The sequence below is a fragment of the Nelumbo nucifera genome, chromosome 2 (genome assembly GCF_055504915.1).
Source record: "Nelumbo nucifera cultivar China Antique chromosome 2, China Antique-T2T, whole genome shotgun sequence".
Taxonomy (NCBI): Eukaryota; Viridiplantae; Streptophyta; class Magnoliopsida; order Proteales; family Nelumbonaceae; genus Nelumbo; species Nelumbo nucifera.
This window is the reverse complement of record NC_142650.1, coordinates 25,604,623-25,627,105: the sequence shown is the minus strand read 5'-3', so window position 1 is coordinate 25,627,105 and position 22,483 is coordinate 25,604,623. Positions and strand designations below refer to the sequence as shown.

General features: G+C 38.9%; 1 protein-coding gene and 1 long non-coding RNA gene across 2 annotated transcripts; one reads left to right on the top strand and one right to left on the bottom strand.

Annotated features, from left to right (window-relative positions):
- The first annotated feature begins 5,043 nt into the window (after positions 1 to 5,043).
- LOC104595339 (uncharacterized) lies at positions 5,044 to 22,470 on the top strand. The gene is made up of 10 exons (XM_019197442.2): positions 5,044 to 5,479; positions 5,966 to 7,706; positions 7,788 to 7,886; positions 8,001 to 8,147; positions 9,272 to 9,435; positions 16,673 to 16,820; positions 17,025 to 17,168; positions 17,276 to 17,363; positions 21,095 to 21,257; positions 22,099 to 22,470. The coding sequence occupies exons 1-10, from the start codon at positions 5,100 to 5,102 to the stop codon at positions 22,172 to 22,174; spliced, it is 3,150 nt and encodes a 1,049-aa protein (XP_019052987.1). The 5' UTR covers positions 5,044 to 5,099; the 3' UTR covers positions 22,175 to 22,470.
- On the bottom strand, positions 18,148 to 21,088 carry LOC148802017 (uncharacterized). The gene is made up of 2 exons (XR_016081920.1): positions 20,478 to 21,088; positions 18,148 to 20,442 (listed from the first exon to the last, which is right to left on the bottom strand). It is a non-coding gene; the product is annotated as an uncharacterized LOC148802017 (long non-coding RNA).
- Positions 22,471 to 22,483: the final 13 nt, after the last annotated feature.

Genomic DNA, 22,483 nt, shown 5'->3' with positions numbered 1-22,483 from the left:
AGAAGTTGTGCCACAAACGTGTAGGACACCTTTGTGACAAAAATTTATCATATTTATTTGAAGTGTGTGGTTTCAGCCGTAATAATAATTGTGTTGAGTGCTGTGGTGTATGCCATCATGCAAAGCAAACACGAATTTCATTTCCTTTAAGTGACAATAAAGCTTTTCGTGCATTTGAATTAGTACATTGCGATCTATGGGGTCGGTATCACACTCCATCTCTCTCAGGAGCTCATTATTTCTTAACCATCGTGGATGATTTTACACGTACTACATGGGTGTATCTTTTGCATGATAAATCAAAAACTCAAAAGGTTTTCATGTCCTTTTGTGTTATGGTTAAGAGACAATTTGGGGTTGATATCAAGATGGTTCGTAGTGACAATAGAACATAATTTTTGGGGACTCTCAATGATTTTTTTCTCAGCCAGGGAATTATTCATCAAACTTCTTGTGTTGGAACTAGACCTGTTCATGGGCCGGGTGGCCCGACGGGCCGGCCCGGCCCGGCCCGGCCCGACTCCCAGACGGGCTTGAACAGGATTTTTGGCCCGCGGGCTTAACCTCGGGCCAAAAAGCCCGGCCCGCATAAAATTCGAGCCGGGCTTTGCTAAAATAGCCCGGCCCGAGCTCGGCCCGGCCCGACTTATAGTTAAACTTAAGTAAATCCGGCCCGACCTATAGTTAAACCTAAGTAAAAACCCTATGTAATGTCTATTTGAATAAATTTTTTGATTTAAGGTCATTGATTCACTTGTAGACCCATTGTTCATTTAAATAGGGGAAAAACATTTAAATTAAAATAGAAAATGTCAAAAAATTTTGAATTTCTTTTATTAGGTCGGGCTCGGGCTCGGGCTTCGGGCTTTTCATCAGGGCCGGGCTCGGGCCCAAGTTGTAGGCCCGTTGGTCGGGCCGGGCTCGGGCTCGGGCCTAATAGTTTTCTGTTAATAAAGAGTCAAAGCCCGGCCCGGCCCGACCCATGAACAGGTCTGGTTGGGACACCGCAACAAAACGGGAGAGTAGAAAGGAACACCAACACATCCTTAATGTGGCAAGAGCATTACGTTTTCAGGCTAATCTACCTTTGAAATTTTGGGGAGTGTATTATGGCAGCAGCTCATCTGATTAACTACACACCAAGCAGTGTACTAGGAGGCCGCACACTATTTGAAGGCTTGTTTGGAAAAACACCCAAATATTCTCACATTAAAGTATTTGGGTGCCTTGCGTATGCCAAAAGACAAAGTATTTGAAAAGATAAGTTTGGAGAGCGTGCCGAAAAGTGTATTTTCGTTGGATTTTTATATGGGAAGAAATGATGGAAAATGTACAGTTTAGAAAAGGGAGATGCCTTTGTATCCCGAGATGTATATTTTTATGAGGAAGTCTTCCCTTTCAGCAATAATGAGGCACTTGGAGAGGAACAACTTCCAAGTGAGGGGGAGCATGTGGTTGTGGAAGATAAAATCGAGCCATTTAGGAATGATAGGAGTCTTGTTGGAACTAGTGGCAATCAACATGTGGGCGCAAATGAAGAAAGTGTTCACACAACCGATGTGGAAATAAATTCGGAAGAGCAACAAGGAACAGGTACGTCCAACCAAGCTGTAGTGAGCACACCACAAAGAAATGAAAATGAACAATATGTTTTGCAACAAGAGCAACCTCAACGGGAAAGAAAACGCCCTAGGTATTTAAGAGACTATGTGTGTGACGCGTTGTTATCGCCATCCAACGTGAACCCAATTCGAAAAGCGCCCGCAGGTAAGGCCCATCCTTTAACACATTATATTTGCTATAGTAAGTTTAGTCCAACTCATAAAGCTTTCTTAGCGGCCATCGATTCTCATGATGAGCCAACCAGTTATGCACAGGCAGTTAAAGATGAACGATGGACTCAAGCAATGAACAAAGAGATTAAGGCCTTGGAAGAAAATAAAACTGGAAAATTATGAGTTTGCCCCCGGGAAAGAAAGTAGTCGGATGCAAATGGGTCTACATAATTAAGTACAATTCGGATGGGAGTATTGAACGTTTCAAGGCCAGATTGGTTGTGCAAGGCTTACTCAAAAATGGGGAGAAGATTATATAGAGACTTTCACTCCAGTGATGAAGCATGTATCTGTTCGTGTCTTTCTAGCAGTGGCAGTGGCAAAAGGATGGGAACTTCATTCAATGGATGTGAATAATGCCTTTCTTCATGGTGACCTCAAGGAAGAAATTTACATGAAGCTCCCATTGGGTTTCAATTCCGAAAAACCAAATGCAGTATGCAAGTTGCAAAAGTCTCTGTACGGCCTAAAACAAGCCTCTAGAAACTAGTTCGCAAAATTGGCAACATCCTTGCGTGAGTATGGTTTCAAGCAATGCACTGCGGAGAGTACTCTTTTCATATACAGAAAAGGAGTACGTTGATGATATTATACTAGCTGGGAACAATTCAGAAACGTGTGCAAAATTCAAGGCGTATCTCAATAGTTGTTTCAAGATAAAGGACTTGGGAAATTTGAAATATTTCCTTGGAATAGAGGTGGCTAGGTCTACTACCGATCTGTTTTTGAATCAACGCAAGTTTGTCCTGGACATTTTGAAAGAAACTGGACTGACTGGATGCAAATCCGTAGACACCCCAATTGAGCAAAATCATCGTTTGGGACACGCCAATGGTAGTTTTCACTCTGATCTAAATCAGTACCGAAGGTTAGTATGACGACTGTTATACTTAACAATCACGAGACCTGACATCACATATGTTGTGCATGTGCTTAGTCAATTCGTCTAGCAACCCCAAATTGAGCATTGGAACGGGCTTGTACGTGTTTTGAGATATCTTAAAGGATGTCCAGGGCAAGGTATACTACTAAGTGGTGAGAATGATATGGTGTTGCGAGGATACTGTGATGCAGATTGGGGAAGTTGTCCTTTAACTAGAAAATCAGTAACCGGTTTGTACTTCCAGCTTGGTTTCTCCCCTATACTTTGGAGGAGTAAGAAACAACCCACAGTGTCTAGATCCTCGGCAGAAGCGGAATATAGAGCCATGGTTATAGCTGCTAGTGAAGTGATCTGGTTGCGAAGGTTATTAAGCGAGTTGTTAATGCCGCAGTTGGGAGCTACTAGTCTTTTCAGTGACAACAATGCGGCATTACACATTGCAAACAATCCTGTCTTTCATGAAATGACTAAACATATTGAAGTAAATTGTCACTTTGTATGTGAGAAGCTGCTTTCTAGCGAAATCTTACCACGTTATCTTCCATCACATTTACAGTTAGCAGATTTATTTACTAAAGGTATTGGCAAGCGCCAATTTCAATTTCTTCTTTACAAGTTGAGCATTTCGGATCCTCATACTCCAACTTGAGGGGGAGTAATAGGAAAGTGTTTCAATAGGAAGGTGTCCTAATAAGAAGAAGGATTTGTATCTTTCGCCCAGCAAAATTAGGAGTCCTAAATTAGGTAGGTGATCATTATTAAGACTTACTATTTTTTTAGCTTGTAACTTGTATATATGCTGTAGCCAACCTACATTTGGGTTGCAAGTCTCTTATGAGAATATTTTTCTCCACCGTAACTCTTCTCTTCCACCTCTGAATTCCCTGAATCGGTTATCATCTCTTTCATGGGTTTTGTCAATATCCGGGAGCGGTAAGCCTCATTGGCCTGTTATCTTCGGGGCACGTTGCACAGGTGTTGACAATGATCCTCGTCATCCAGTCTCTCCAGACGGTTTCAAAATTGATAGGTGTGCTACCCCGATAAAGACAGCTTGCCATGTAGATCGGTTGACTACATTAGTCAGTTTGGGCCGACCTAACTCTGTCTAGCATGTCCCCATGTGGCGCTGAGGTGTTAGTGAATGGTTCGGATTAGCCCTGTATCCTGTGGTAATTGATTGGCCAAATCACCTCTCATCTCTCATCAGGTAACATAGAGAAGAAGACTGTGGAATCGCCACTTATATTAATTGAATTGGACTTTATTCTATTATGACATGACATCCATTAGCATTACAAATTTAGCACACAAGAAGTTCAATGTGTAACCAATGAATGCTTGTGACAGATACAAATAAAGCAAATGGGAAGCTGAGTGCAAAATAACCTGTGTGTCTAGTGTTGCATAATAGTCCAAATGGATTCCAGATAAGGGTAAGCTTTCTAAGACTTGGAATGAAATGAGGTGTAATACAGTGACACAATGGAAACAGAAGTGCAGCTTCTCTTTGTTAGTGAATACACGTACGTACCGGCGTTTCATCTACCAGAAAGCTGCACAAAACAACACCTTCACCTTTCATGATCAGTTCTATGGTTCTACTTTCTAATAGCAAAAGCAATGATCCTCCTTCAATGAAATGGACCAGTCCATTAGCGCACACGTTTATATGAAATGGGGCCTATTACTGTGACAGAAGAGAAGAGGATGGAATAAGAATGGAAATCCTTGATGGTTGTTACAACTTTGGCTTTGGGGAATAAGGGTATTTTACAGAATGCGAGGTTTATGTGGATATGGTAAGTAAAAGAAAATTAGATGACACATAAAGGGTATTTATGTCTTTTTATATATCACCTAACATTGGCAAGTAAGCATGTTTGGACCAAAAAGTGATACCATGCTCAAACTAAAATACAGAATATCATTTTGTTATTTTGTTATATCACTAAAAGACAAAATAATAAAATAAATGGTTCAGTTCTCTCGCTTCAGTCGTTATCAAATGGCCCAGATTCCCAACATCACAATTTCACAGAGAAAAAGTGTGTCGTTTTATTTGCACGTCCTACGCTCTATTCTTCAGATCAAGGCCATTCTAGATATTAAGATGAAATATAAGGTTAATAATATATCTCCCTTGTTATTCAGTTTCCGCTTTCCAAACAATCAGGGGCCCCAACTCCCAGGTATCCAGGTTTCCAACAAGAAAAACAGCTGGCAGGCAGGTATTTTGGAAATTACAGAGAACCCAGAAGGGCAAAGATGAAAGGCGCCGTCCTCCAATCCAAATAACTATATAAAGCACCATCTCTCCCTCCAACTTCGATTTCATTTTCACATCACTCTCTCTTCTTTTCTCTTTGCCTCTGCAAGCCATGAAAGAACCTCCACTTTCCCGTCGTAAAGAACCGCCTTCTGTGCAGAAAATCAAGATTTTGTGCAGCTTTAATGGTGCTTTTGAACCCAGACCTCCTTCTGGAAAGCTCCGGTACATTGGCGGAGAGACTCGTATCGTTTCCATTGATCGAAGTATCGGGCTCTCGCGATTTCGGTCCAAGATAAGGGAGCTCTGTCCTAATATCCCTTCGTTTTCTCTGAAATACCAGCTTCATGAACCTGAGGGCCCCGATGGTGATGCACCTCTTGTGTTGATTGCTACGGACGACGATTTCCTGAACATGTTCGATGAGTACGACAAGATGGAGTCAGATGGGAAGCTTGCGAGGCTCTGGGTCTTTGTTTGCATTGATAACGGGTACGTGGGATTGAAAAATGGTTCTTCTTTTAGTTTTTCTTGTGCCGAATCTGGTAATATGAATGTGAGGAGTGGAATTCCACAGGGAGAAACTCTATTTCATGATAAAAGAGAGAAAACCCGCTTGAACATCAGTGGTGGTTTGGGTGGCCATCAGACCCATGTGGCCACTGTTTTTAGCTCCGACCATATAGCCTTTTTAAACCCTCATGAACCCAGGATTTCAGTGAACGTCACTTCCGGAACTTGGAATGATGACGATTCACTTAGGAAAAGGTTGTTGGAACAACGAGTTTTGACAACCCATGAAACTCAATTTCAAAACTCCTTTCAATTTTTGCATTCAGAACCCTTGGGAACTGAAGTCCTATATAACTGCCCTACTGGAACAGAAAGAGTTAATAAATCACTTAAGGAAGTAACCCGTGAAGCATATGTTCCAACACATTGCACAGCTACAGTTAATAGTTTTGGTGATTCGTGCAGCATCAATATTCCAGTGGCCCATATGTCAAGTCAAGGTTTTGGCACTTCAATTCCATTGGCAGAATCCCGCTTGCAGCCCTTTGATGTGAGTGGTGGAGATATAGGATTAAAGGCAAGCATTTCTATGCAACTTATGCCAAGAGGTTATGGTGGAGTTTTAATTGATGGATGCGGGGATAATGTTGGAAGATCTTATCAATCAGTTGCAACAGTACAGTTGCTTAACCAGTCACATATTCCTAATGTAATATCAACACCAACTACCTCCAATGTTAAACAGGGTTCTAAAAATGGTGGGCATGTTTCTATGGGAAATTTTAATCGGGAAAATGTTATGCCATTGACAGGGGATACTCATTTACCTTCAGTTTCCTGCAGCAATCCATTGGTTGGGAAAGTCTCACCTTTGAAGTCTTCTATTTCAGGCAACAGGAATTTGGACTGTCATCAGTTAGGAATTCGAAACCATCGATTTGGTATTGTTGATATCAGAAATCATCGGATTAGTGCGTTTTCCATGCAGAACCATCAGAACTACCCTCCTGTAATGGTTAACCATCATGTCACTGCACTTGATGGGAAGTCTTGTCCAGGGAAGTGCTATGCTGGGCTCAGGCCAAGCCCAAACATTTCAAAACATGGGCAGGGTGCGAGATCACACTATGCTCAAATTTGGAAGCCTTGGCCTGCTTCCCATGATCATACATGGGAAGGAATGACATGGATGCTAGAGTCTAGCAAGAACACCCATTCTTCCTTCAATCTAAGAAATGGTAGGGGAATTTTGAGAGAGCGCATTGCTCAACCTATTGGTGGGAGATACCCTGCTGGTGTTCTAGCTATGAAATCTAGAAATCCAATTCCTCATGTAGGTTTTCACGGTCTATCCCATGGCACATTCTACCAACCTCTTTGTTCTGATAGGGTTATTGAAGACCCCGTACTCTGCTTCAGGCCGATGACTACTTCACGAGATCTTTCAAGCAATTTACTTCATGCAAAGTTTGAAGTTCCTTCTCAAGCTGTATGCAACAATTTCCATGGCATGTCTGGGAGCACCTATCACTCAGTAGATAGTAAACCTGGATATTATGAGTTTAACAGGAAGCCATTCTTCATGGCCCCACAGAAGGATGTTGAGATGCCAGAATATTCCACTGATGCAGGTCATGTCAATAGTTCAGAACTTGGATGTAGCAGTGAACTTCCTTCATTTAAGCTCGAAGTCCAAGTAGGTCCACAGTCAAGTGTTAAAGCATTAACCAATGATTGTGATGGTTTCAAAACTTTATCCGGTGATATTGCAACTTCAGTGGATATTTCATTATGTAAACTTTCACTTTCTCCATCCAAAGAAGCAGAGCCCCCTGCACTTCCATCTTCTCCTGTTAGAGATGATCTTTCAGAACCCCTGGCAAGACATGAGATGGAGCCTCAAATAAATCTTTTGGATTTCATGGGTGAAGAAAAGTTGAGTTCAAGCTCATTTATTGAAGAATCAAGTGGAGTTGCATTTAATTCTTTCGTTAGTGGAGGAAATGTTTCCAAATCCTTGCCAAGACATGAAATGGATGCTCAGATAAATTCATTTGATATCATTGACGTTGGAAAATTGAACCCAGGTCCACTCACTGAAAAATTGGAGAGAATTGCATCTAATTCAGAACAATTGGGAAACCACATTTCTCAAAGAGGAAAGAACCAACAAGAAAATGCAACCAGCTTAAGCATAGCTCAGAAGGTATTTGTTTATTGGTAAATAAATAAATAATAATAGTTGACTTCTCTTGGTTTCAATTGACCAAATATCTTGTTTTGGCAGGTTGAAATTAAGGGATCAATTAAATGTTCTAATGCCATTGGTGGAGTGTATAGTGACCTGGCTATGTTCTATACTCATTTAGCTACCAAGGAGTTGCAGGTAGTTTATCATAGATAGTTTGCTTTTATACCAAAGAAAAAAGATAGTTTGGTTTAGGAAGGTCTTGTTGTTATTGCTGTTGCATGATTGGATTTTTTTTCATACTATATGCAGACAATTAAAAATTCTGACCTTGAAGATATAAGAGAACTTGGTTCTGGCACATATGGAACGGTTTTCTATGGAAAATGGAAGGGTTCTGATGTTGCCATCAAGCGGATAAAGCCAAGTTGCTTTGTTGGCAGTGAGAAGGATAGACTGGTGACTTTTTCTTTCTCCCTATTTTTTGAACCTTTATATTTTACCTTGCATGATTGTCAAACTCTACCAAATAATTTATTCAAGTTTCAAGTCAAACAATGAGTTCTTGAAATACAATATGTCCTAAATTTCCATTTCTCTTCATATTGTGCATTATTGTGAAGGAAAGGTTAATAGTTTACCATGTTGCAACTAGCTGAAAATGACTACCCCCAGCTGTAACCCCTGCTTCTCTATTGTCACATAGCAGCTTAGGCTGGCAAGCCTGAAGAGCACCAAATGTTCTACCATCCATTCTCTTCACTTGAGAAGTTTCAGCCTAATAACCATTGCCATGTTGGGAGAAGAAAAGGATGATTGTTCCATGGGGGATAAGAATGAATATTGTTTTTTGCCCAAAAAAGAGAAAGAAAAGAAAATGATATTGCTACATGGCTGATGTTTATTTGGCTGGAAAATGAAAAAAAAAAAAATCTATAGAGAGAGAATGCAATGGAAAACAGGTAAACCCTGTTTGGTGGACATGTCTTCTGCCATGCAAGGTTTTTAAATTGTGGTTCTATATTGAAAACCTAAATTTCTATCAAAATATTGGCAATCTAATGAATTTTTCTAGAAAAGTTTTTAGTACCTTCAATGATATTTCATCTCTTAAATTTTTTTTTCAATTTCAGTTATATTCTGTTTTTGCCATTATTATTGTCTAACACTATTTTGGCAAGGTATCTAAATTTTGTGTGTTCACAGTGATTAGATAGTATGTATTTTTTAGATATCTTCTGAAGGGCTACACAATGGGGGGTAGCCCATCCCCCAACTCATAGCCCCTCCAACCCAGGTGCACGTGGGATTCGATCCCAAGTCTCTGCTACGACCAGCAGGAGACCTTACCAACCAGCTGGTTGGCACCTTGCCTGATTAGATAGTATGTTATTATGTGTAGTTCATTCTGCCTTCCTCAAAACTGGAAAACATCTAAACTTCAAAAATATGATTGAATTTTAATCCTTGCTTCCATGTGGCAAATACCTCTCCTTGGAGACTAGATCTTCTGTGCTGTCCCTGCAGATTTATACATCTAATCTATTGAATTATTTATTGTCCCGATTCTCTATTCCTTGCAGATTGCAGACTTCTGGAAGGAAGCTCACATGCTAAGTCAGCTTCACCATCCAAATGTGCTAGCATTTTATGGTGTAGTTACAGATGGGCAAATGATAAATCTAGCAACAGTTACGGAGTACATGGTGAATGGTTCCCTTAAACAAGTCCTACGAAGGAAAGATAGGTGTGGTATCTCATATTTTATTGGTTGTACAACCATTGTCCTATCCAATGGAATTTGTTTACTTAAACCTCTTTGCTTCCTATTCTGCATGTTTGATCATTTGAATTTACTGCATAGGTCCTTCTAGAAATAGTTTTATATTGTGTATGATCACGGATGGAGGCATTATCACCTCTTTAACCCCTTCTAATATAGACTTTATATACCCATGTTATGCTGTATTACACAATGTCCCCAAAATAGTTCTGATCTGTTGACCCCTTCCTTAGTCAATTTATCAGCCAAAGCATTGGTTGACCTGTTTACCCATTTGATGACTACAATAAAGTCCCCTTCCCAATTCTTGTATTTTCCTCATTAAGTCTTTCATTAATAGTGACAAAAAAAGATACAAAGGTTAGAGCTCATGTGCACCAAGGCACCCGTACACTGGGGACACAAAACACATAAGTTCCATTAGGAATCAATTTATAAACAAGTTGTCAAAAACACAATTGTAAGATATTCTTTTGAAATATTTGCGAACTGACAATCAAGAAAAAAGAGTGCTCACTGCCTGTTTCACAATTAATTCTTCCGAGAAAGTCTTGTTTTCAAAAATATGGGCTCCCCCCCCCCGCAATATTGTCCACGATATAACTGATGGTATGCTTAGCCTGAGATCACCAGAGATCACTGTTCCTCTCTTTCTTAGACTTGTCATATTCCAACTGTGAAAGAGGATTCTAGTGCCTATGGGAAACAACTTTTCAATCAAGAATGCTTATAAATATCACCCGTAGTAAGTGTGCCACATTACAATGAATGAGTAGGTGTTTGGTGACTTCTTGGCTGCTGAACACGTGACACATTCTGCAGAGAATCAAGCTCCATATCTCTCCTGTGTAGGCTGTGAGTTAATTATCTTCTCAGAACGTCTGTTTGACCCAAAAATGCCACCATTAAGGGAATGATGGGTACCCAGATTTTTATGCTAGGGAAGCTACTGCAGGCTGAAGAATTTAGTCTCTTGAAGAAGGTTTACACATGAAAGAGTTTGATCCATCCCATATCCAAACCCTTCTGTCACTCATATTTAAGCAATACCTCTCTTTATGGATCTTTGGATCTTCATTAGCGTTGTTAGGGGTGTTTTTATATATGTTCTTGGTGCTAGGGGGTTTTCTGTAATTATTATTATTTCAAGGGACTACTCTGCAATTATTATTGTTAATATATTATGGTGAAGTGGGTGCTGCCACTAACCCAGTTCGACTTCTATTTCTTTCTTCTCTTCTTCTCCCTTCCTCTCTTCTCTCTTGATTATTCCATGACTGATTACATAGTATCAGAGCAATAACCTGTCATAGAATAATCAAGCTTTTTTCTTCTTTTCAGTTTGTATTCTGCACTCATTTTTTCAAATAAATCAAGTGGACACACAGGCAGCCCCTTGATCTGATCGGCACATTCAAGACTACTCTCTTTTTTGTTTCTTGGTCGTAGGACCAAGTCGTTTCTCTGTTTCTGGGTTGATGCTCATGTAGAAGCATGTAAGAGGGCTACAGAAGGTACAACATGTGTGGTTGGGTGACCCGTTGAAAGAACAATTTCCCTCCATTTTTAGACTTTCTATTTTTAGGCCCAATTTACAACATGTGTTCATACTGCACATATTTGTATTTGCATTCTTTCCAAATTGAGCCTTAAGGCTGAACCTGTGTCTTCCTTTTTGTTACCTTCTAGCTCAGTTTTAGGCTTTGCTTGGAACTTGAGGTTTAGAAGGAGTCTTAGGGAGGCTGAATTGAGTAGTGTTTCAGTTTTACTTCACTATTTGGATGGGGTATTCTTGAACCCTTCAGAGTCGGATTGTAGGATTCGGTGTGTTGATTCTTTTTTTTATATGTTTTGAAGGGCTACACAACAGGGGGTAGCCCATCCCCCAACCTAGGTGCAGGCGGGATTCGATCCCAAGTCTCTGCTATGACCAATAGGAGACCTTACCAACCGGCTGGTTGGAATCTTGCATTTGATCTATTGATTCTTCCGGTTTCTTTTCTTGTGCTTCCTTCTTTTCGACTTTGACCCAACCTTTTGATAATTCAGTGGTGACCTTTCTGGTGAAGGAGGTCTGGGATAAGCCAATTCCTCCTAGGATAAGTGGTTTATGTTGGGAAGTTTTCTTGGGTAGAATTAATACTTGTGATCTTCTTCAAAGAAAGAGACAAAAGTGGTGCCTTTCCCCAAATTGGTGCATCCTTTGCAAGGCTAATGGTGAGACTAGTTACCACTTATTAATTTCCTGCCCTTTTGCTCTTTATATTTGGGTGGGAATGGTTTCTCTCTTTGTTTGGGTGCAGGTGGAACACCCCCCCTGCCAAATGTTCAAGGGATGAGATTGGCGAAACAATGGGGAATGCAACAATTAGAAGTGGAAGGATACTCCAAGCTGGTAATAAGGTGGATGCAATCTGGAAGCTTGGGAGTTTGGTCACTTAGACAGCCTCTAAGAGAGATTATTAGCTTAGCTCTGAGAACCCCCTACTTGCTAATGTTGTTCATTCATTCATTCATTGCAATAAAATATTTTCTTAAAAGGCAATGAAAATTATAAAATCATTATTTTTTATGTAAGAAATAAGAATTTCAGACCCTAACATAGATTGTTCGGGCTTGCCTCAAGGGGCGTGGTACAAAGGCGACTCATAGAATCAAGAATGCAATATGTTTTACATTACATTAGCTACTTGAAGCAATGCAATTAAGGAAAAAAGAGATTATGGTTTTTACATGCTTGAAAATGCTTTATATGTTTGCTTTTATTTTTAAATTTTCATTTGAATACGCTTTACATGTTATGTTTATGTATTTTAATTTTAGATAATAGGTTTTTTAAAACATTTATTTTAAAATTTAAGTTTATATTTTTTATTAACATTCTGTTTAATATTTTTTGCATTTTTTTGAATTTTCTAACTTTTTTATTCTAAGATTTTTTTTTTGTAATTTTGTGCCTTGCTTAAAATGGCACACGCCTCACCTTGCGCATTGCGCCTCATGCGCAAATTGGCCCTCGCGCTTTTAAAACACTGGGAAGAAGCTAGAGTCAAAAGGGTTGAGCACACCCAAGGGGGGATTCCACCTCAACCAAAAAAAGAGAAGAGAACCAATCCCACAAATAAGAAGCAAAAGGATAAGAAATCAAAAGATGAGTCGGCGTCTCACCATTTCTTAAGCAAAGGCAACAAACATGTGGGGAATACCACACTTACTTAGTAGGAAAAGAGGCAAGCATAACAAAAGGCTAAGCTAAGGCATTGAAAAGAGAGGAACAAGAGAAAGTCCTTGAAGAAGAATCTTTCCAAATTCTATTGTTAGGGTAGGAAAGATCTAGGAAAACTGAACTCAACACAATGAACAACTCATCTACATAAGCCAATTCTGAATCCTTCAACCCTCTTCTCAAACCCAAATCCTAGGTCCCCTAAGAGACATGGAGTGAGGAGATGGTTTTGTATTTATTTAGGGAAAGAGAATACATTACCGGGAATCTATCTTTAAGGGGGGTGTTCCCAGACCAAAGATCCTCCCAAAACAGAATTTTATTACCTAAGCACACATCAAATCTGATGAAAGGCCAAAAGGTAGGCAAGATTCCAGCAATGGCTTTCCAAGGGGAGAAATGAAAAGCCCTAGGGTCAACGCCAGCATCCCATCCATTAGTTGCCATCCCGTGAATACTTTCCACCACCAAGTGCCACAAGCTGTCTTGCTCCAAAGGAAATCTCCACAACCACTTTCCTAACAAAGCTACATTTCTTAATCTGATATTGCCAATGCCTAGACCCCCGACTTCCTTTTTCTTAGAAACTACTTCCCACTTCACTAAATGGTCCTTTTTTGAGTCACCCAGTTCCCACAAAAAATCTCTCATGAGCTTCTCTAACTTATTGGCAACCTTGTCAGGAAGCTTAAAGGTGGACAAAAATACATTGGAAGGTTGGTCATAGTGGACTTGATTAAAGTGCTTATACCCCCTAGTGAGATATAATTTCTCTTCCAACTTGCTAGCTTCTTAGTGAGTCTTTCCAAAACTGGGTACCAAAAGCTTTCTTATTACAATTGACTTTTAGATTGGAGACTCTGTTAAGAACTCTCCAAATTCTTCATCTCCCAACGGAAGTATATCCTTGATCTGTTGAAGGACACTGGAAAGCTAGGGTGTAGACCAGCAACTTCTCCCATGGATCCAAATCATAAACTTGGAAGTTGTGAGGAGGAGATAGTTTTCAGACGTTCATCAATATCAAAGACTCGTTGGAAGGCTGCTATATCTCCATGACAAGACCAGATATTGCCTTTGCTGTAAGTGTTCTAAGTTAGTATATGCACTCACCCAAACCTACTCATTTCAAGGCTGCTGAGAGAGTTGTGGCCTTTCTAAAAGGTACCCAAGTAGGGGTCTCCTCTTTACTAGGCATAATCATATGAGGGTGGAATGATACACAAATGCCAACTGATCTGGCCCTATTGATGATAGGAGATCTACTACTGGTTACTGAACTTTTGTACGAGAAAATCTTGCCACTTGGAGAAGAAACAGTTTGTAGTGGCAAAGTCAAGGGCAAGAGCTGAGTATAGACTATAGAGCTGTCTCAAGGTGTTGCTGAATTTTTGTGGTTAAAAAATCTCCTTACCGAGCTGGGTATGTGGAAGTCAGATGCTATGTTATTGTACTGTGATAACAAGGCTGCTATCAGTATTGCTCATAACCCAGTTCTCCATGAACGGACCAAGCACATTGAAATTGGCGAACATTTCATTCGGGAAAAAGTGGAAAGGGATGAAATTTGTATACTGTTTGTTGAATCAAGATATCAAGTGGCTAATATATTTACAAAAGGATTGAATTTCATGTGCCATGAAGAGTTATGTATCAAGTTGGGTATGCATGATATCTACAACCCAACTTGAGGGGCAGTGTTGTCATGGGTGTTTTTATTTATTAAGGTGAAGTGGGTGCTGCCACTAACCCAGTTCGACTTCTTCTATTAGCATTGCTTACATTTCTTTAATATCCTTATCATTTAAATTTCTTTAATCCTAGGATTCCATACCACCTGTTCATTCAGAATTTCAATGCGGTCAGCTACCATAGCATTCCTATTACTTGCTACTGTAAATACTGCTGGGAACAGATCCATAAGGTGGTGGTTTTCACACCATGGATCCCTCCAAAATCTCATCGTCAAGCCATTACCAACCTTATATTCAAGTATTTAACACCTTTTATAAAGTGTGAATAGCTCCTCTACGGGACGGGATGAGCTGCCCACAGAACGTGCCCCACAGCCCATCCCATCCATGCATTGGGAGTATCTCCACATGACAAACATGGGAGATGTTCCCAGTGCACGGAGGGGATGGGCTGTGGGGTGCCTGTGGGGCGCGCTCTGTGGGCAGCCGATCCGATCACCTTATCTACTCCTTTCCATGTTGCACATCCATATACCTCTAGCTTCCCCTGGTTCCCAATCAAGATTATTTCTTCTGTATTTGGTTGCTATCAGATATAGTAAACTATATTGTAGTTTTGGCTTCCTACTTTTTATGTTGTTTTCTTCCCTAAAGATCTATTCAAAATAGTTGTGTGTCATATTGCTCAGAATCAAATAGAGGTAAAATTTTCAGTATTTGATACATAGAGCCTTTTGGCTCCAAAAGACAAAAAAGAGTTTATGAATTCAGCAAGATGTGTCATCCAATGGATTTGTTTAAAGAAAACTTTACACAATGGAATATGTGTTCAAGGAGGAGATAAGATTGCAGGTGAAGCTCATAAAGGCCACTAGTCAGGAAAAGAGAAAAGAACTCCACTAGTCTTCCACCCATCTGTGGAGCATACACAAATAAATCTCACTGTCCGAAGAACTTGTTCAACATATTGTCCTTTTCCCTCAAAGCAATTCATTTTTGCTTAAGTGGATTGTGACACACTATGATGAAATGAAGGCCAATTACCAACTGCAAGGAGTCATGAATTGTATGTAACCCTGAAAGAAGAAACTTTAACTAAGGAATATAGAAACATCCTCATGAATCTCTGGAAAAAGGTGGGAGAGTATTTTCTTAATTAAAGAGATTGATATAAGACACGACAGATTCTTATAAAAAATACATATATAAGAAACATCAGATAATGGGTGTGAGGTGGGGGAACTGCACAAGGACTGCAAAATGGACAAAAACGTTTTAGGTTGTGATGACAAAAATCATGAATGCCATCATATTGGCTTGAAGTGGGTGTGTACTTGAAGATCAAGAAATAAGAAATGACTGGAAATGGAAAAAGTTGGATAACCAGATTTAGGGAGTAGTTTCTTCTGGTTGTAATGAGATCATACAAGACAAGTATACAATTTACAGGGAAGGTAGTCATCAAAAGGAAACAGGAAGGACAAAGAGAAAGGAAAGAAATGCAGGGAAGATACACACTTGGCTAACCAGCATAATTGTTGGTAACTGAAGAGCTGAGCATATGGTATGTTGAGAAGATGGATAAAGAGGAACATATCAGCACCATTTGCAGTAATCAAATGTTCATCATGATATATATCCATACTATATAAAGGGGATACACGCCTTGGGTTCCATGCACAGGTCATAAAAGTTAAATCCAAATAACATATATCATATATATGGTTAATACATACTTGCACACATGCATAGAACATGCTCTTACACTAGTATATATAAACAGAATGGAATGACAAAACAGGATTCATGTGGCCAAGCCCATATAAGGTGCACCTTTGTTTCAATTTCAAGGAACTCTTACAATAATGAGGGCATGAGCAATTCATGATAGGTTCTTCAATGAGAACCATGCAAAGGTTTTTATCTAAATCTGACCCTCATAACTGGGTTTCTTCCTCTCAATTGTTTTCCCTTAAAACCTTTCAAGAGGCAAGAAGCCATAGTAGGATTCCTAGTCAGAATCATGCGACATGCCAAATTTTTCTGAAATTGCTATTCATAACTATGTTTAGTATTCTGAATCTTTTTCATACTAAGATATTCAATGCAGTATTTTGTGTAATGCAAAAATTCTGGCTTTCTCTTTCACAAGTCATAGTACATCTCATGTATAGACCATACTAGCACAGTTTTGTATAACATGCATTATAGGTCCTACAATTGGTGCATACTTGCAATTGTCATTTTCTTTGTCTAAATTTTTCATACTTCCCATGTACAGAACTATTGATCGTAAAAAGAGGCTAATCATAGCAATGGATGCAGCCTTTGGTGTGGAATACCTCCATGAGAAAAACATTGTCCATTTTGATTTGAAGTCCCATAACTTCCTAGTGAATATGCGGGATCCTCAGCGACCAGTGTGCAAGGTAATCAATGAAGAAGATATATGGATCCATTTATCATAAAAGAGAAAAAAAGAAAAATAAAGAAAGAAGGTTCATGGGTCCACGGTTTGTCTTGGCATTTCTTATACATTTGGCTTTTCTTCTTATAGTTGTTCTGGTGCATGGATATTAATTTCTATGCCTCCAGTGATTAAAGCTTCATTATTTAAGCGGCAAATATTTCAGATCTTTCAATTTCTACTTCAGATTGGGGATCTGGGCTTGTCAAAAATTAAACAGAAGACACTAGTTTCTGGTGGGGTGCGTGGAACTATACCATGGATGGCCCCAGAGCTCTTAAGAAATAAAGAAAACATGGTAACAGAAAAGGTAATGTGAGTACATCAGGGAATTACTTAAAGCATTATGTCAGATTTTTCTTATCACCAGCTTCATTACCATCTTTATAACTACCCTTTTAATGTACTTATCTGTAGGTTGATGTGTACTCATTTGGGATAGTCATGTGGGAACTTCTAACTGGGGATGAACCTTATGCAGACCTGCGCTCAGAAGGAATAATTGGTAAAATTCAATTTGACATTTTCTGATGCTTATTAGGCAAAGTAATACCTTTGGCTATTTTTACAACTTAATGTGGTAAATAAGTTAATTGAATGTGTTAATTGTCATGAGGCGTACTTTTGATGAAAACTAAGAAGCCAATTTTAACAATGTAATTTCCTTACTGAACAGAGTTCCAATAATTATGCATATATTTTTACTGTTTCTGCCATTTCCTATTTATTGCACCTTACCGAAAGAAAAAGATTTTTTTTATTGCTTGATGTTTGATCATTTTGGCTTCTTTATCACTATGTACAAGTTACACAAAAAAAATTACAATGCTACAATAGTTGTCTCAGAAACCATATGATTTGTACTTGCATCATAATATATTAGTATACGTTATAAAACAGTGCAATTACAGATATCTTCATTCATTTCATACTATGAACCACAAATTGCATGCTGAAAAAATCCATATCACTGATATATAATCACAATATTCAGAGTGGAGAAATTTGAGTAATACACTTGCAGTGTATACCTGCCTGAAAGAACCTTACATCTTGGGTTTATATGGAAAGGAGAACATAGCTATCTATTAAGTGTCAGGAGATGTTATTTGCCATAAATCCTGACAACTTGGTGATATTTAGATACTTCAAGTAGAATGGAACAAACCATTGATGTTTTCCTATACCGCAATAAAGTCACGTTATCCATGATGCCAAGGATACATGTGCATGGTTGCCATGTTGTGGCAGACAACAATCTTTAGGGTCAATGCTGTTAGTAGTGCAACTTGGGTGGGTTGGGGTGGGCTTAGGGCCAACCCAGGCCCACCCTAAATGTGAATCCAAGGGCATGAGCCTGGCCCAAGCTCAAGACTGACCTTGCAGGCCCAGCCCGACCCAACCTTAACCTAAACACTTTTGGGCCTATGTCAGGCCAGGCTTGGGTTGGGCCTGCATATACAATATATTCTGTGATATAAGAAATGAATTAAATTTGGCTTAACTTGTTGGAGGATTGCTTACTATAGATGAGATTTAATGTTCAAATCCTTTTAAATGAGTAGTTTGGCATTATATATTGTAATTTACATCACACTTTTAGCATGTATAAATTCAATGAAATCAACCTAAAAATAAACTTGGACCTACATTGGGCCAGGCTTTGGTTGGGCTCAGGCAACTCAATGGCTCAATCCAAGGCCAGGTCAAAGACACAATTTGAACTCAAGCCTGGGAAAAGTTCAAGTTAGGTTGGGCAATGCTCAGGTTAGGCCTGCCCAAGTTGCAGCCGTTAATGCTGTGTCTAGCATGTTGTCCAGCTGTTTCCTTGCCATTTGGGTTATAGTGCACTATCTACTTGTAATAAATAGGAGCTTGTGCACTAAGGCTCCACCTCTTGAATATATTTTATCGGATGTCTCCTTGCAGATTTCACAGAAAAAAATAATTTTTGATAATAGAAAGTGATGGTTCTTTTTTTTTTTCCATTTCCGTCTATCAAGTTCAGTTCATCTCATCTCAGCTTAGTCTTATTCCTGAGCTGAAATCGCACTCTGTCGACTGCAATTCAGATGTATCTGGGAAACAGATAAAGTTGATCAACAGAAAATGGATGCTTATTCCTCTCTTGCTAAGTAAAATTGCATTGCTCAAAAGAGGGATGGATTCCCTCAATAGAATGTCTATAGTATTGTTAAAAGTGTGGAACTTTTGTTTCACTAAAATACCCCAATTTTTGGATTTGGTCCCTCTACAAGGACGGAAGTGTAATTTGAACAACCACTTTTCTCCTCGTCTTATATTTATGGTATTAATTCCCATTCTTTCATTGAATCCTATATTAATCAACCATATTAACGAAAAACCAAGGAATAATTGTTATCATTGATAGTAGAAATAAAATACAATTTTAAAACCAACCCAAAAAGTGGAGTTGTTTTCTAGGTGGCAAGTCAACAATTCAATCTTTTGGGTCAAATGTATCAACCCTTGATATCGTAATTAAATAATAATAAAAATTTAAAAACATGAAAACACACAAAAGTATATAAAAATATAAAAAATTGTAGAAAACATTTGGGCACATCTCTAATATTGTATATCCATCATATTATACAAAAATAAGTGTGACAAATAAAAGTAATCTTTATAGACAGAAGTACAAAAAATTAAATTGTAGAAAACTTTGGAAGCATATTATTTACTATCATCATCATCATTATCAAAATTGTCACGTGCACACTTACTAGTGATTATAAAAAGATATAAGCTCCAGACACAATGGGGGAAAAACAGAGATATCATCATTATCATCTAAGCCTTGTCCCAAGTCCCAACTTTATGGGGCCAGTTTCATGAATCCTGTTTCACCATTTCATTCTGTTCAGTGCCATATTCATTGTTAAATTATGGGCGCATAAATCATTTCTTAATACTTCCATCCAAGTCCTTTTCAGTCTGGTCCTAGCTGGCTAGCTCTTACAGCCCCTTAAACCTTCTAAGAGATCACTTCTTCTAACAGGTGCAAAACAGGGATGTTTAAGGATACATACTTCTTATCAGTTCATGCCTGTTCATTGGAATCAAAAAGGATTTTCTCCCACTGGTTAGTAAACTGGGAAGGATTGAGGTCTTTAAAACCTTTAAGAATGCTTTCCCATCACATCAGACACTCTTCAACCTTCCATCTTCTGTCAAAAATTCCTTTATTACACTCCAACCAAATGGACCAACAAAGGGATCCTGGGGCAAGTTTCCAAAATGGACACTTATTCTTTTTACCTAGGGCCCATTTGGCACGTCTTTCCATGTGGTCTTTTGGCTGTTTACAAGCTGGGCAGACCAATTTTTTGTCTATTTCCCGTTTGGCTCGCGGAAGATCTAGCTGCCAAAAGCTGGAGAACCAAAAAGACGCGAGAAGCCCATTTTGGGCTGATTTTGGGAAGCTCCAAATGAAGATTTTTGTGTCTTTCGCATTTTATTCTCATGCAGAAAGGCGCACGGAAAGACATACGTCTGCCAAACTAGCTTCGGGCTGCTCAGATCTTCATGCAAAAGCTCAATGCGTCTTTTGACTATCAGAGCTACCAGAAGATCTTCCCAAAAAGACTTGCCAGACGGGCCCCTAGTTTGCCTGGTAACTGTGATGAAAATTTATTAAGTTGAAGTTATGGAAAACAAAGTATACAAGGGGGAAGAAGAAAACAAAACTAAACAGATTATTCTGGAAATACTGCTTTACTAATGAAAAGCCAAGGAAACTGCTTCATTATGTTTTCCACCCCAACAAAAGTATCTACTTGGTATCCCTCCAAACCATTTTGGCAAAGAGTTGACTGACTTCAGTGTGGTCTGATCAGATCTCAACCAAGATAAATTAGTACAGAGTTGTCAACAACCTTGATTTGGTATAGTCTAATCTTGCCAAGTGAATGAGCTTTGTTGCACTGCCACCATACAAGAAAGAAAGCAACAACCTGGGTATATCTATCCCAGCTAAGCACTTATCCATCCTGTATTAGATTCTATTTCTTCTTATATTATATTTTGTTATTCAATTTCACCATACTTTTCAATCTGTTTCTTGCTTATCAAATATTGATATTACCAGAGTTGAAGTTCTTTGGCTTTATCTGCCAAGTCAGGTTCAGTAAACTATGCTACAGTAGTTTCTATTAGTGTGTCATTACATGGTTGATGCCATTTTAGTCTATTCCATTTTTTTTATGTTTTCAGCTGGTATAATCAAAGGTGATCTGCGGCCTGAGGTCCCTAGCTGGTGTGACCCTGCTTGGAGATCATTAATGGAGAGGTGTTGGTCATCTGACCCTGATTCAAGACCAGCCTTCTCAGAGATTTCTAAGGAACTACGTGCCATGTCAGCAGCCATGAATATCAGGTGATTATTGAAGCAAGTCTGGCTGAAAATGGAAACCTACATCAATTGACTGTACTGAAGTGGGCTGTAGGTTGAAACGGAGATCTGATTACATGGTTAATCATATTTGATCTGTCCGGCAATGTAATTACATTTAGAATACCAGGCACAGAAGCATGCTGAGATGTGATCAATTTTGCCATCCGGTGTTCTGTGTTTGACCTGAACATATCCATTATGTTTGAAAGGGTTGGATATGGATGGATTGAAGTGTATGAAAGAGATGTCTGTTTGTGGAAAGACAGCATTTTCATGCACTGTTGTATAGAGATAGACCATGGCAGTTGTCTCTAAGTGATGGTCTTAACTGTTTTTCATATGGGTGCATGAACACGCTACACCAGGACAGCCATCATCATCTACACACTGCAGGCCTTACAAATTCTCTCAATAGAAGGGTGCTAGATACATGGTTTTTATGAACACATTAAATATTTCCAGGATTGTGGCATCCACTAATGGGATCCATGATACCAATGGTTGATGATTGACAAATATTACAGATGTACATATGCAGCCTCAATAAACATAAACATGTTACGTGGGAGATTGGACCTAGACCCATCAGGGATGTCACAATTGCCTATATATCATAACTGCAAACTAAGGGATTGTTTTTTTATTTTGAAAAAACAAAATTATACATATTGCCGAATACCCCTGAAGGATGTATTCTCCATGGTTGTTTTCCTGTTTTTCATTTGGCAGGTTCTTACTAGCAATAAACTTCTGTCACAAAATGCAGAAACCTGTTTTCCATTGCTGTCCTTGATTTTGAGTTTTGGAAATTGTCTACTGTCAGGAAACTGATTCTGGAGATTGGAAGAAGAAAGCTTCCAAAATGTGAAACCAAGTTGCCATCTCATGGAAATTTTTAGCAAGTCTACTAAAATGAGATCAACAGATATCATGGATTTGCGTTTACTATTTTGGCTTGTAATTCTCTCTTTAACTGCACTTTTCTATTAACTACTCTCCAATGTTTTAAAAACTGACCCGGAGGCCAAACTGTTTTTGCCTCTGGGTGGGTCACTGGTTCGACCGGTTCAGACCATGCCATGTCAGCATGTATATGTATATATGTGTATAAATATATATTTTAGCAATAAATAATGTATAAATATCTTTTAGATGTGTTATATGTATTATTTTATATTTAATATATGTTTTTTAATTCAGTTCTTAAT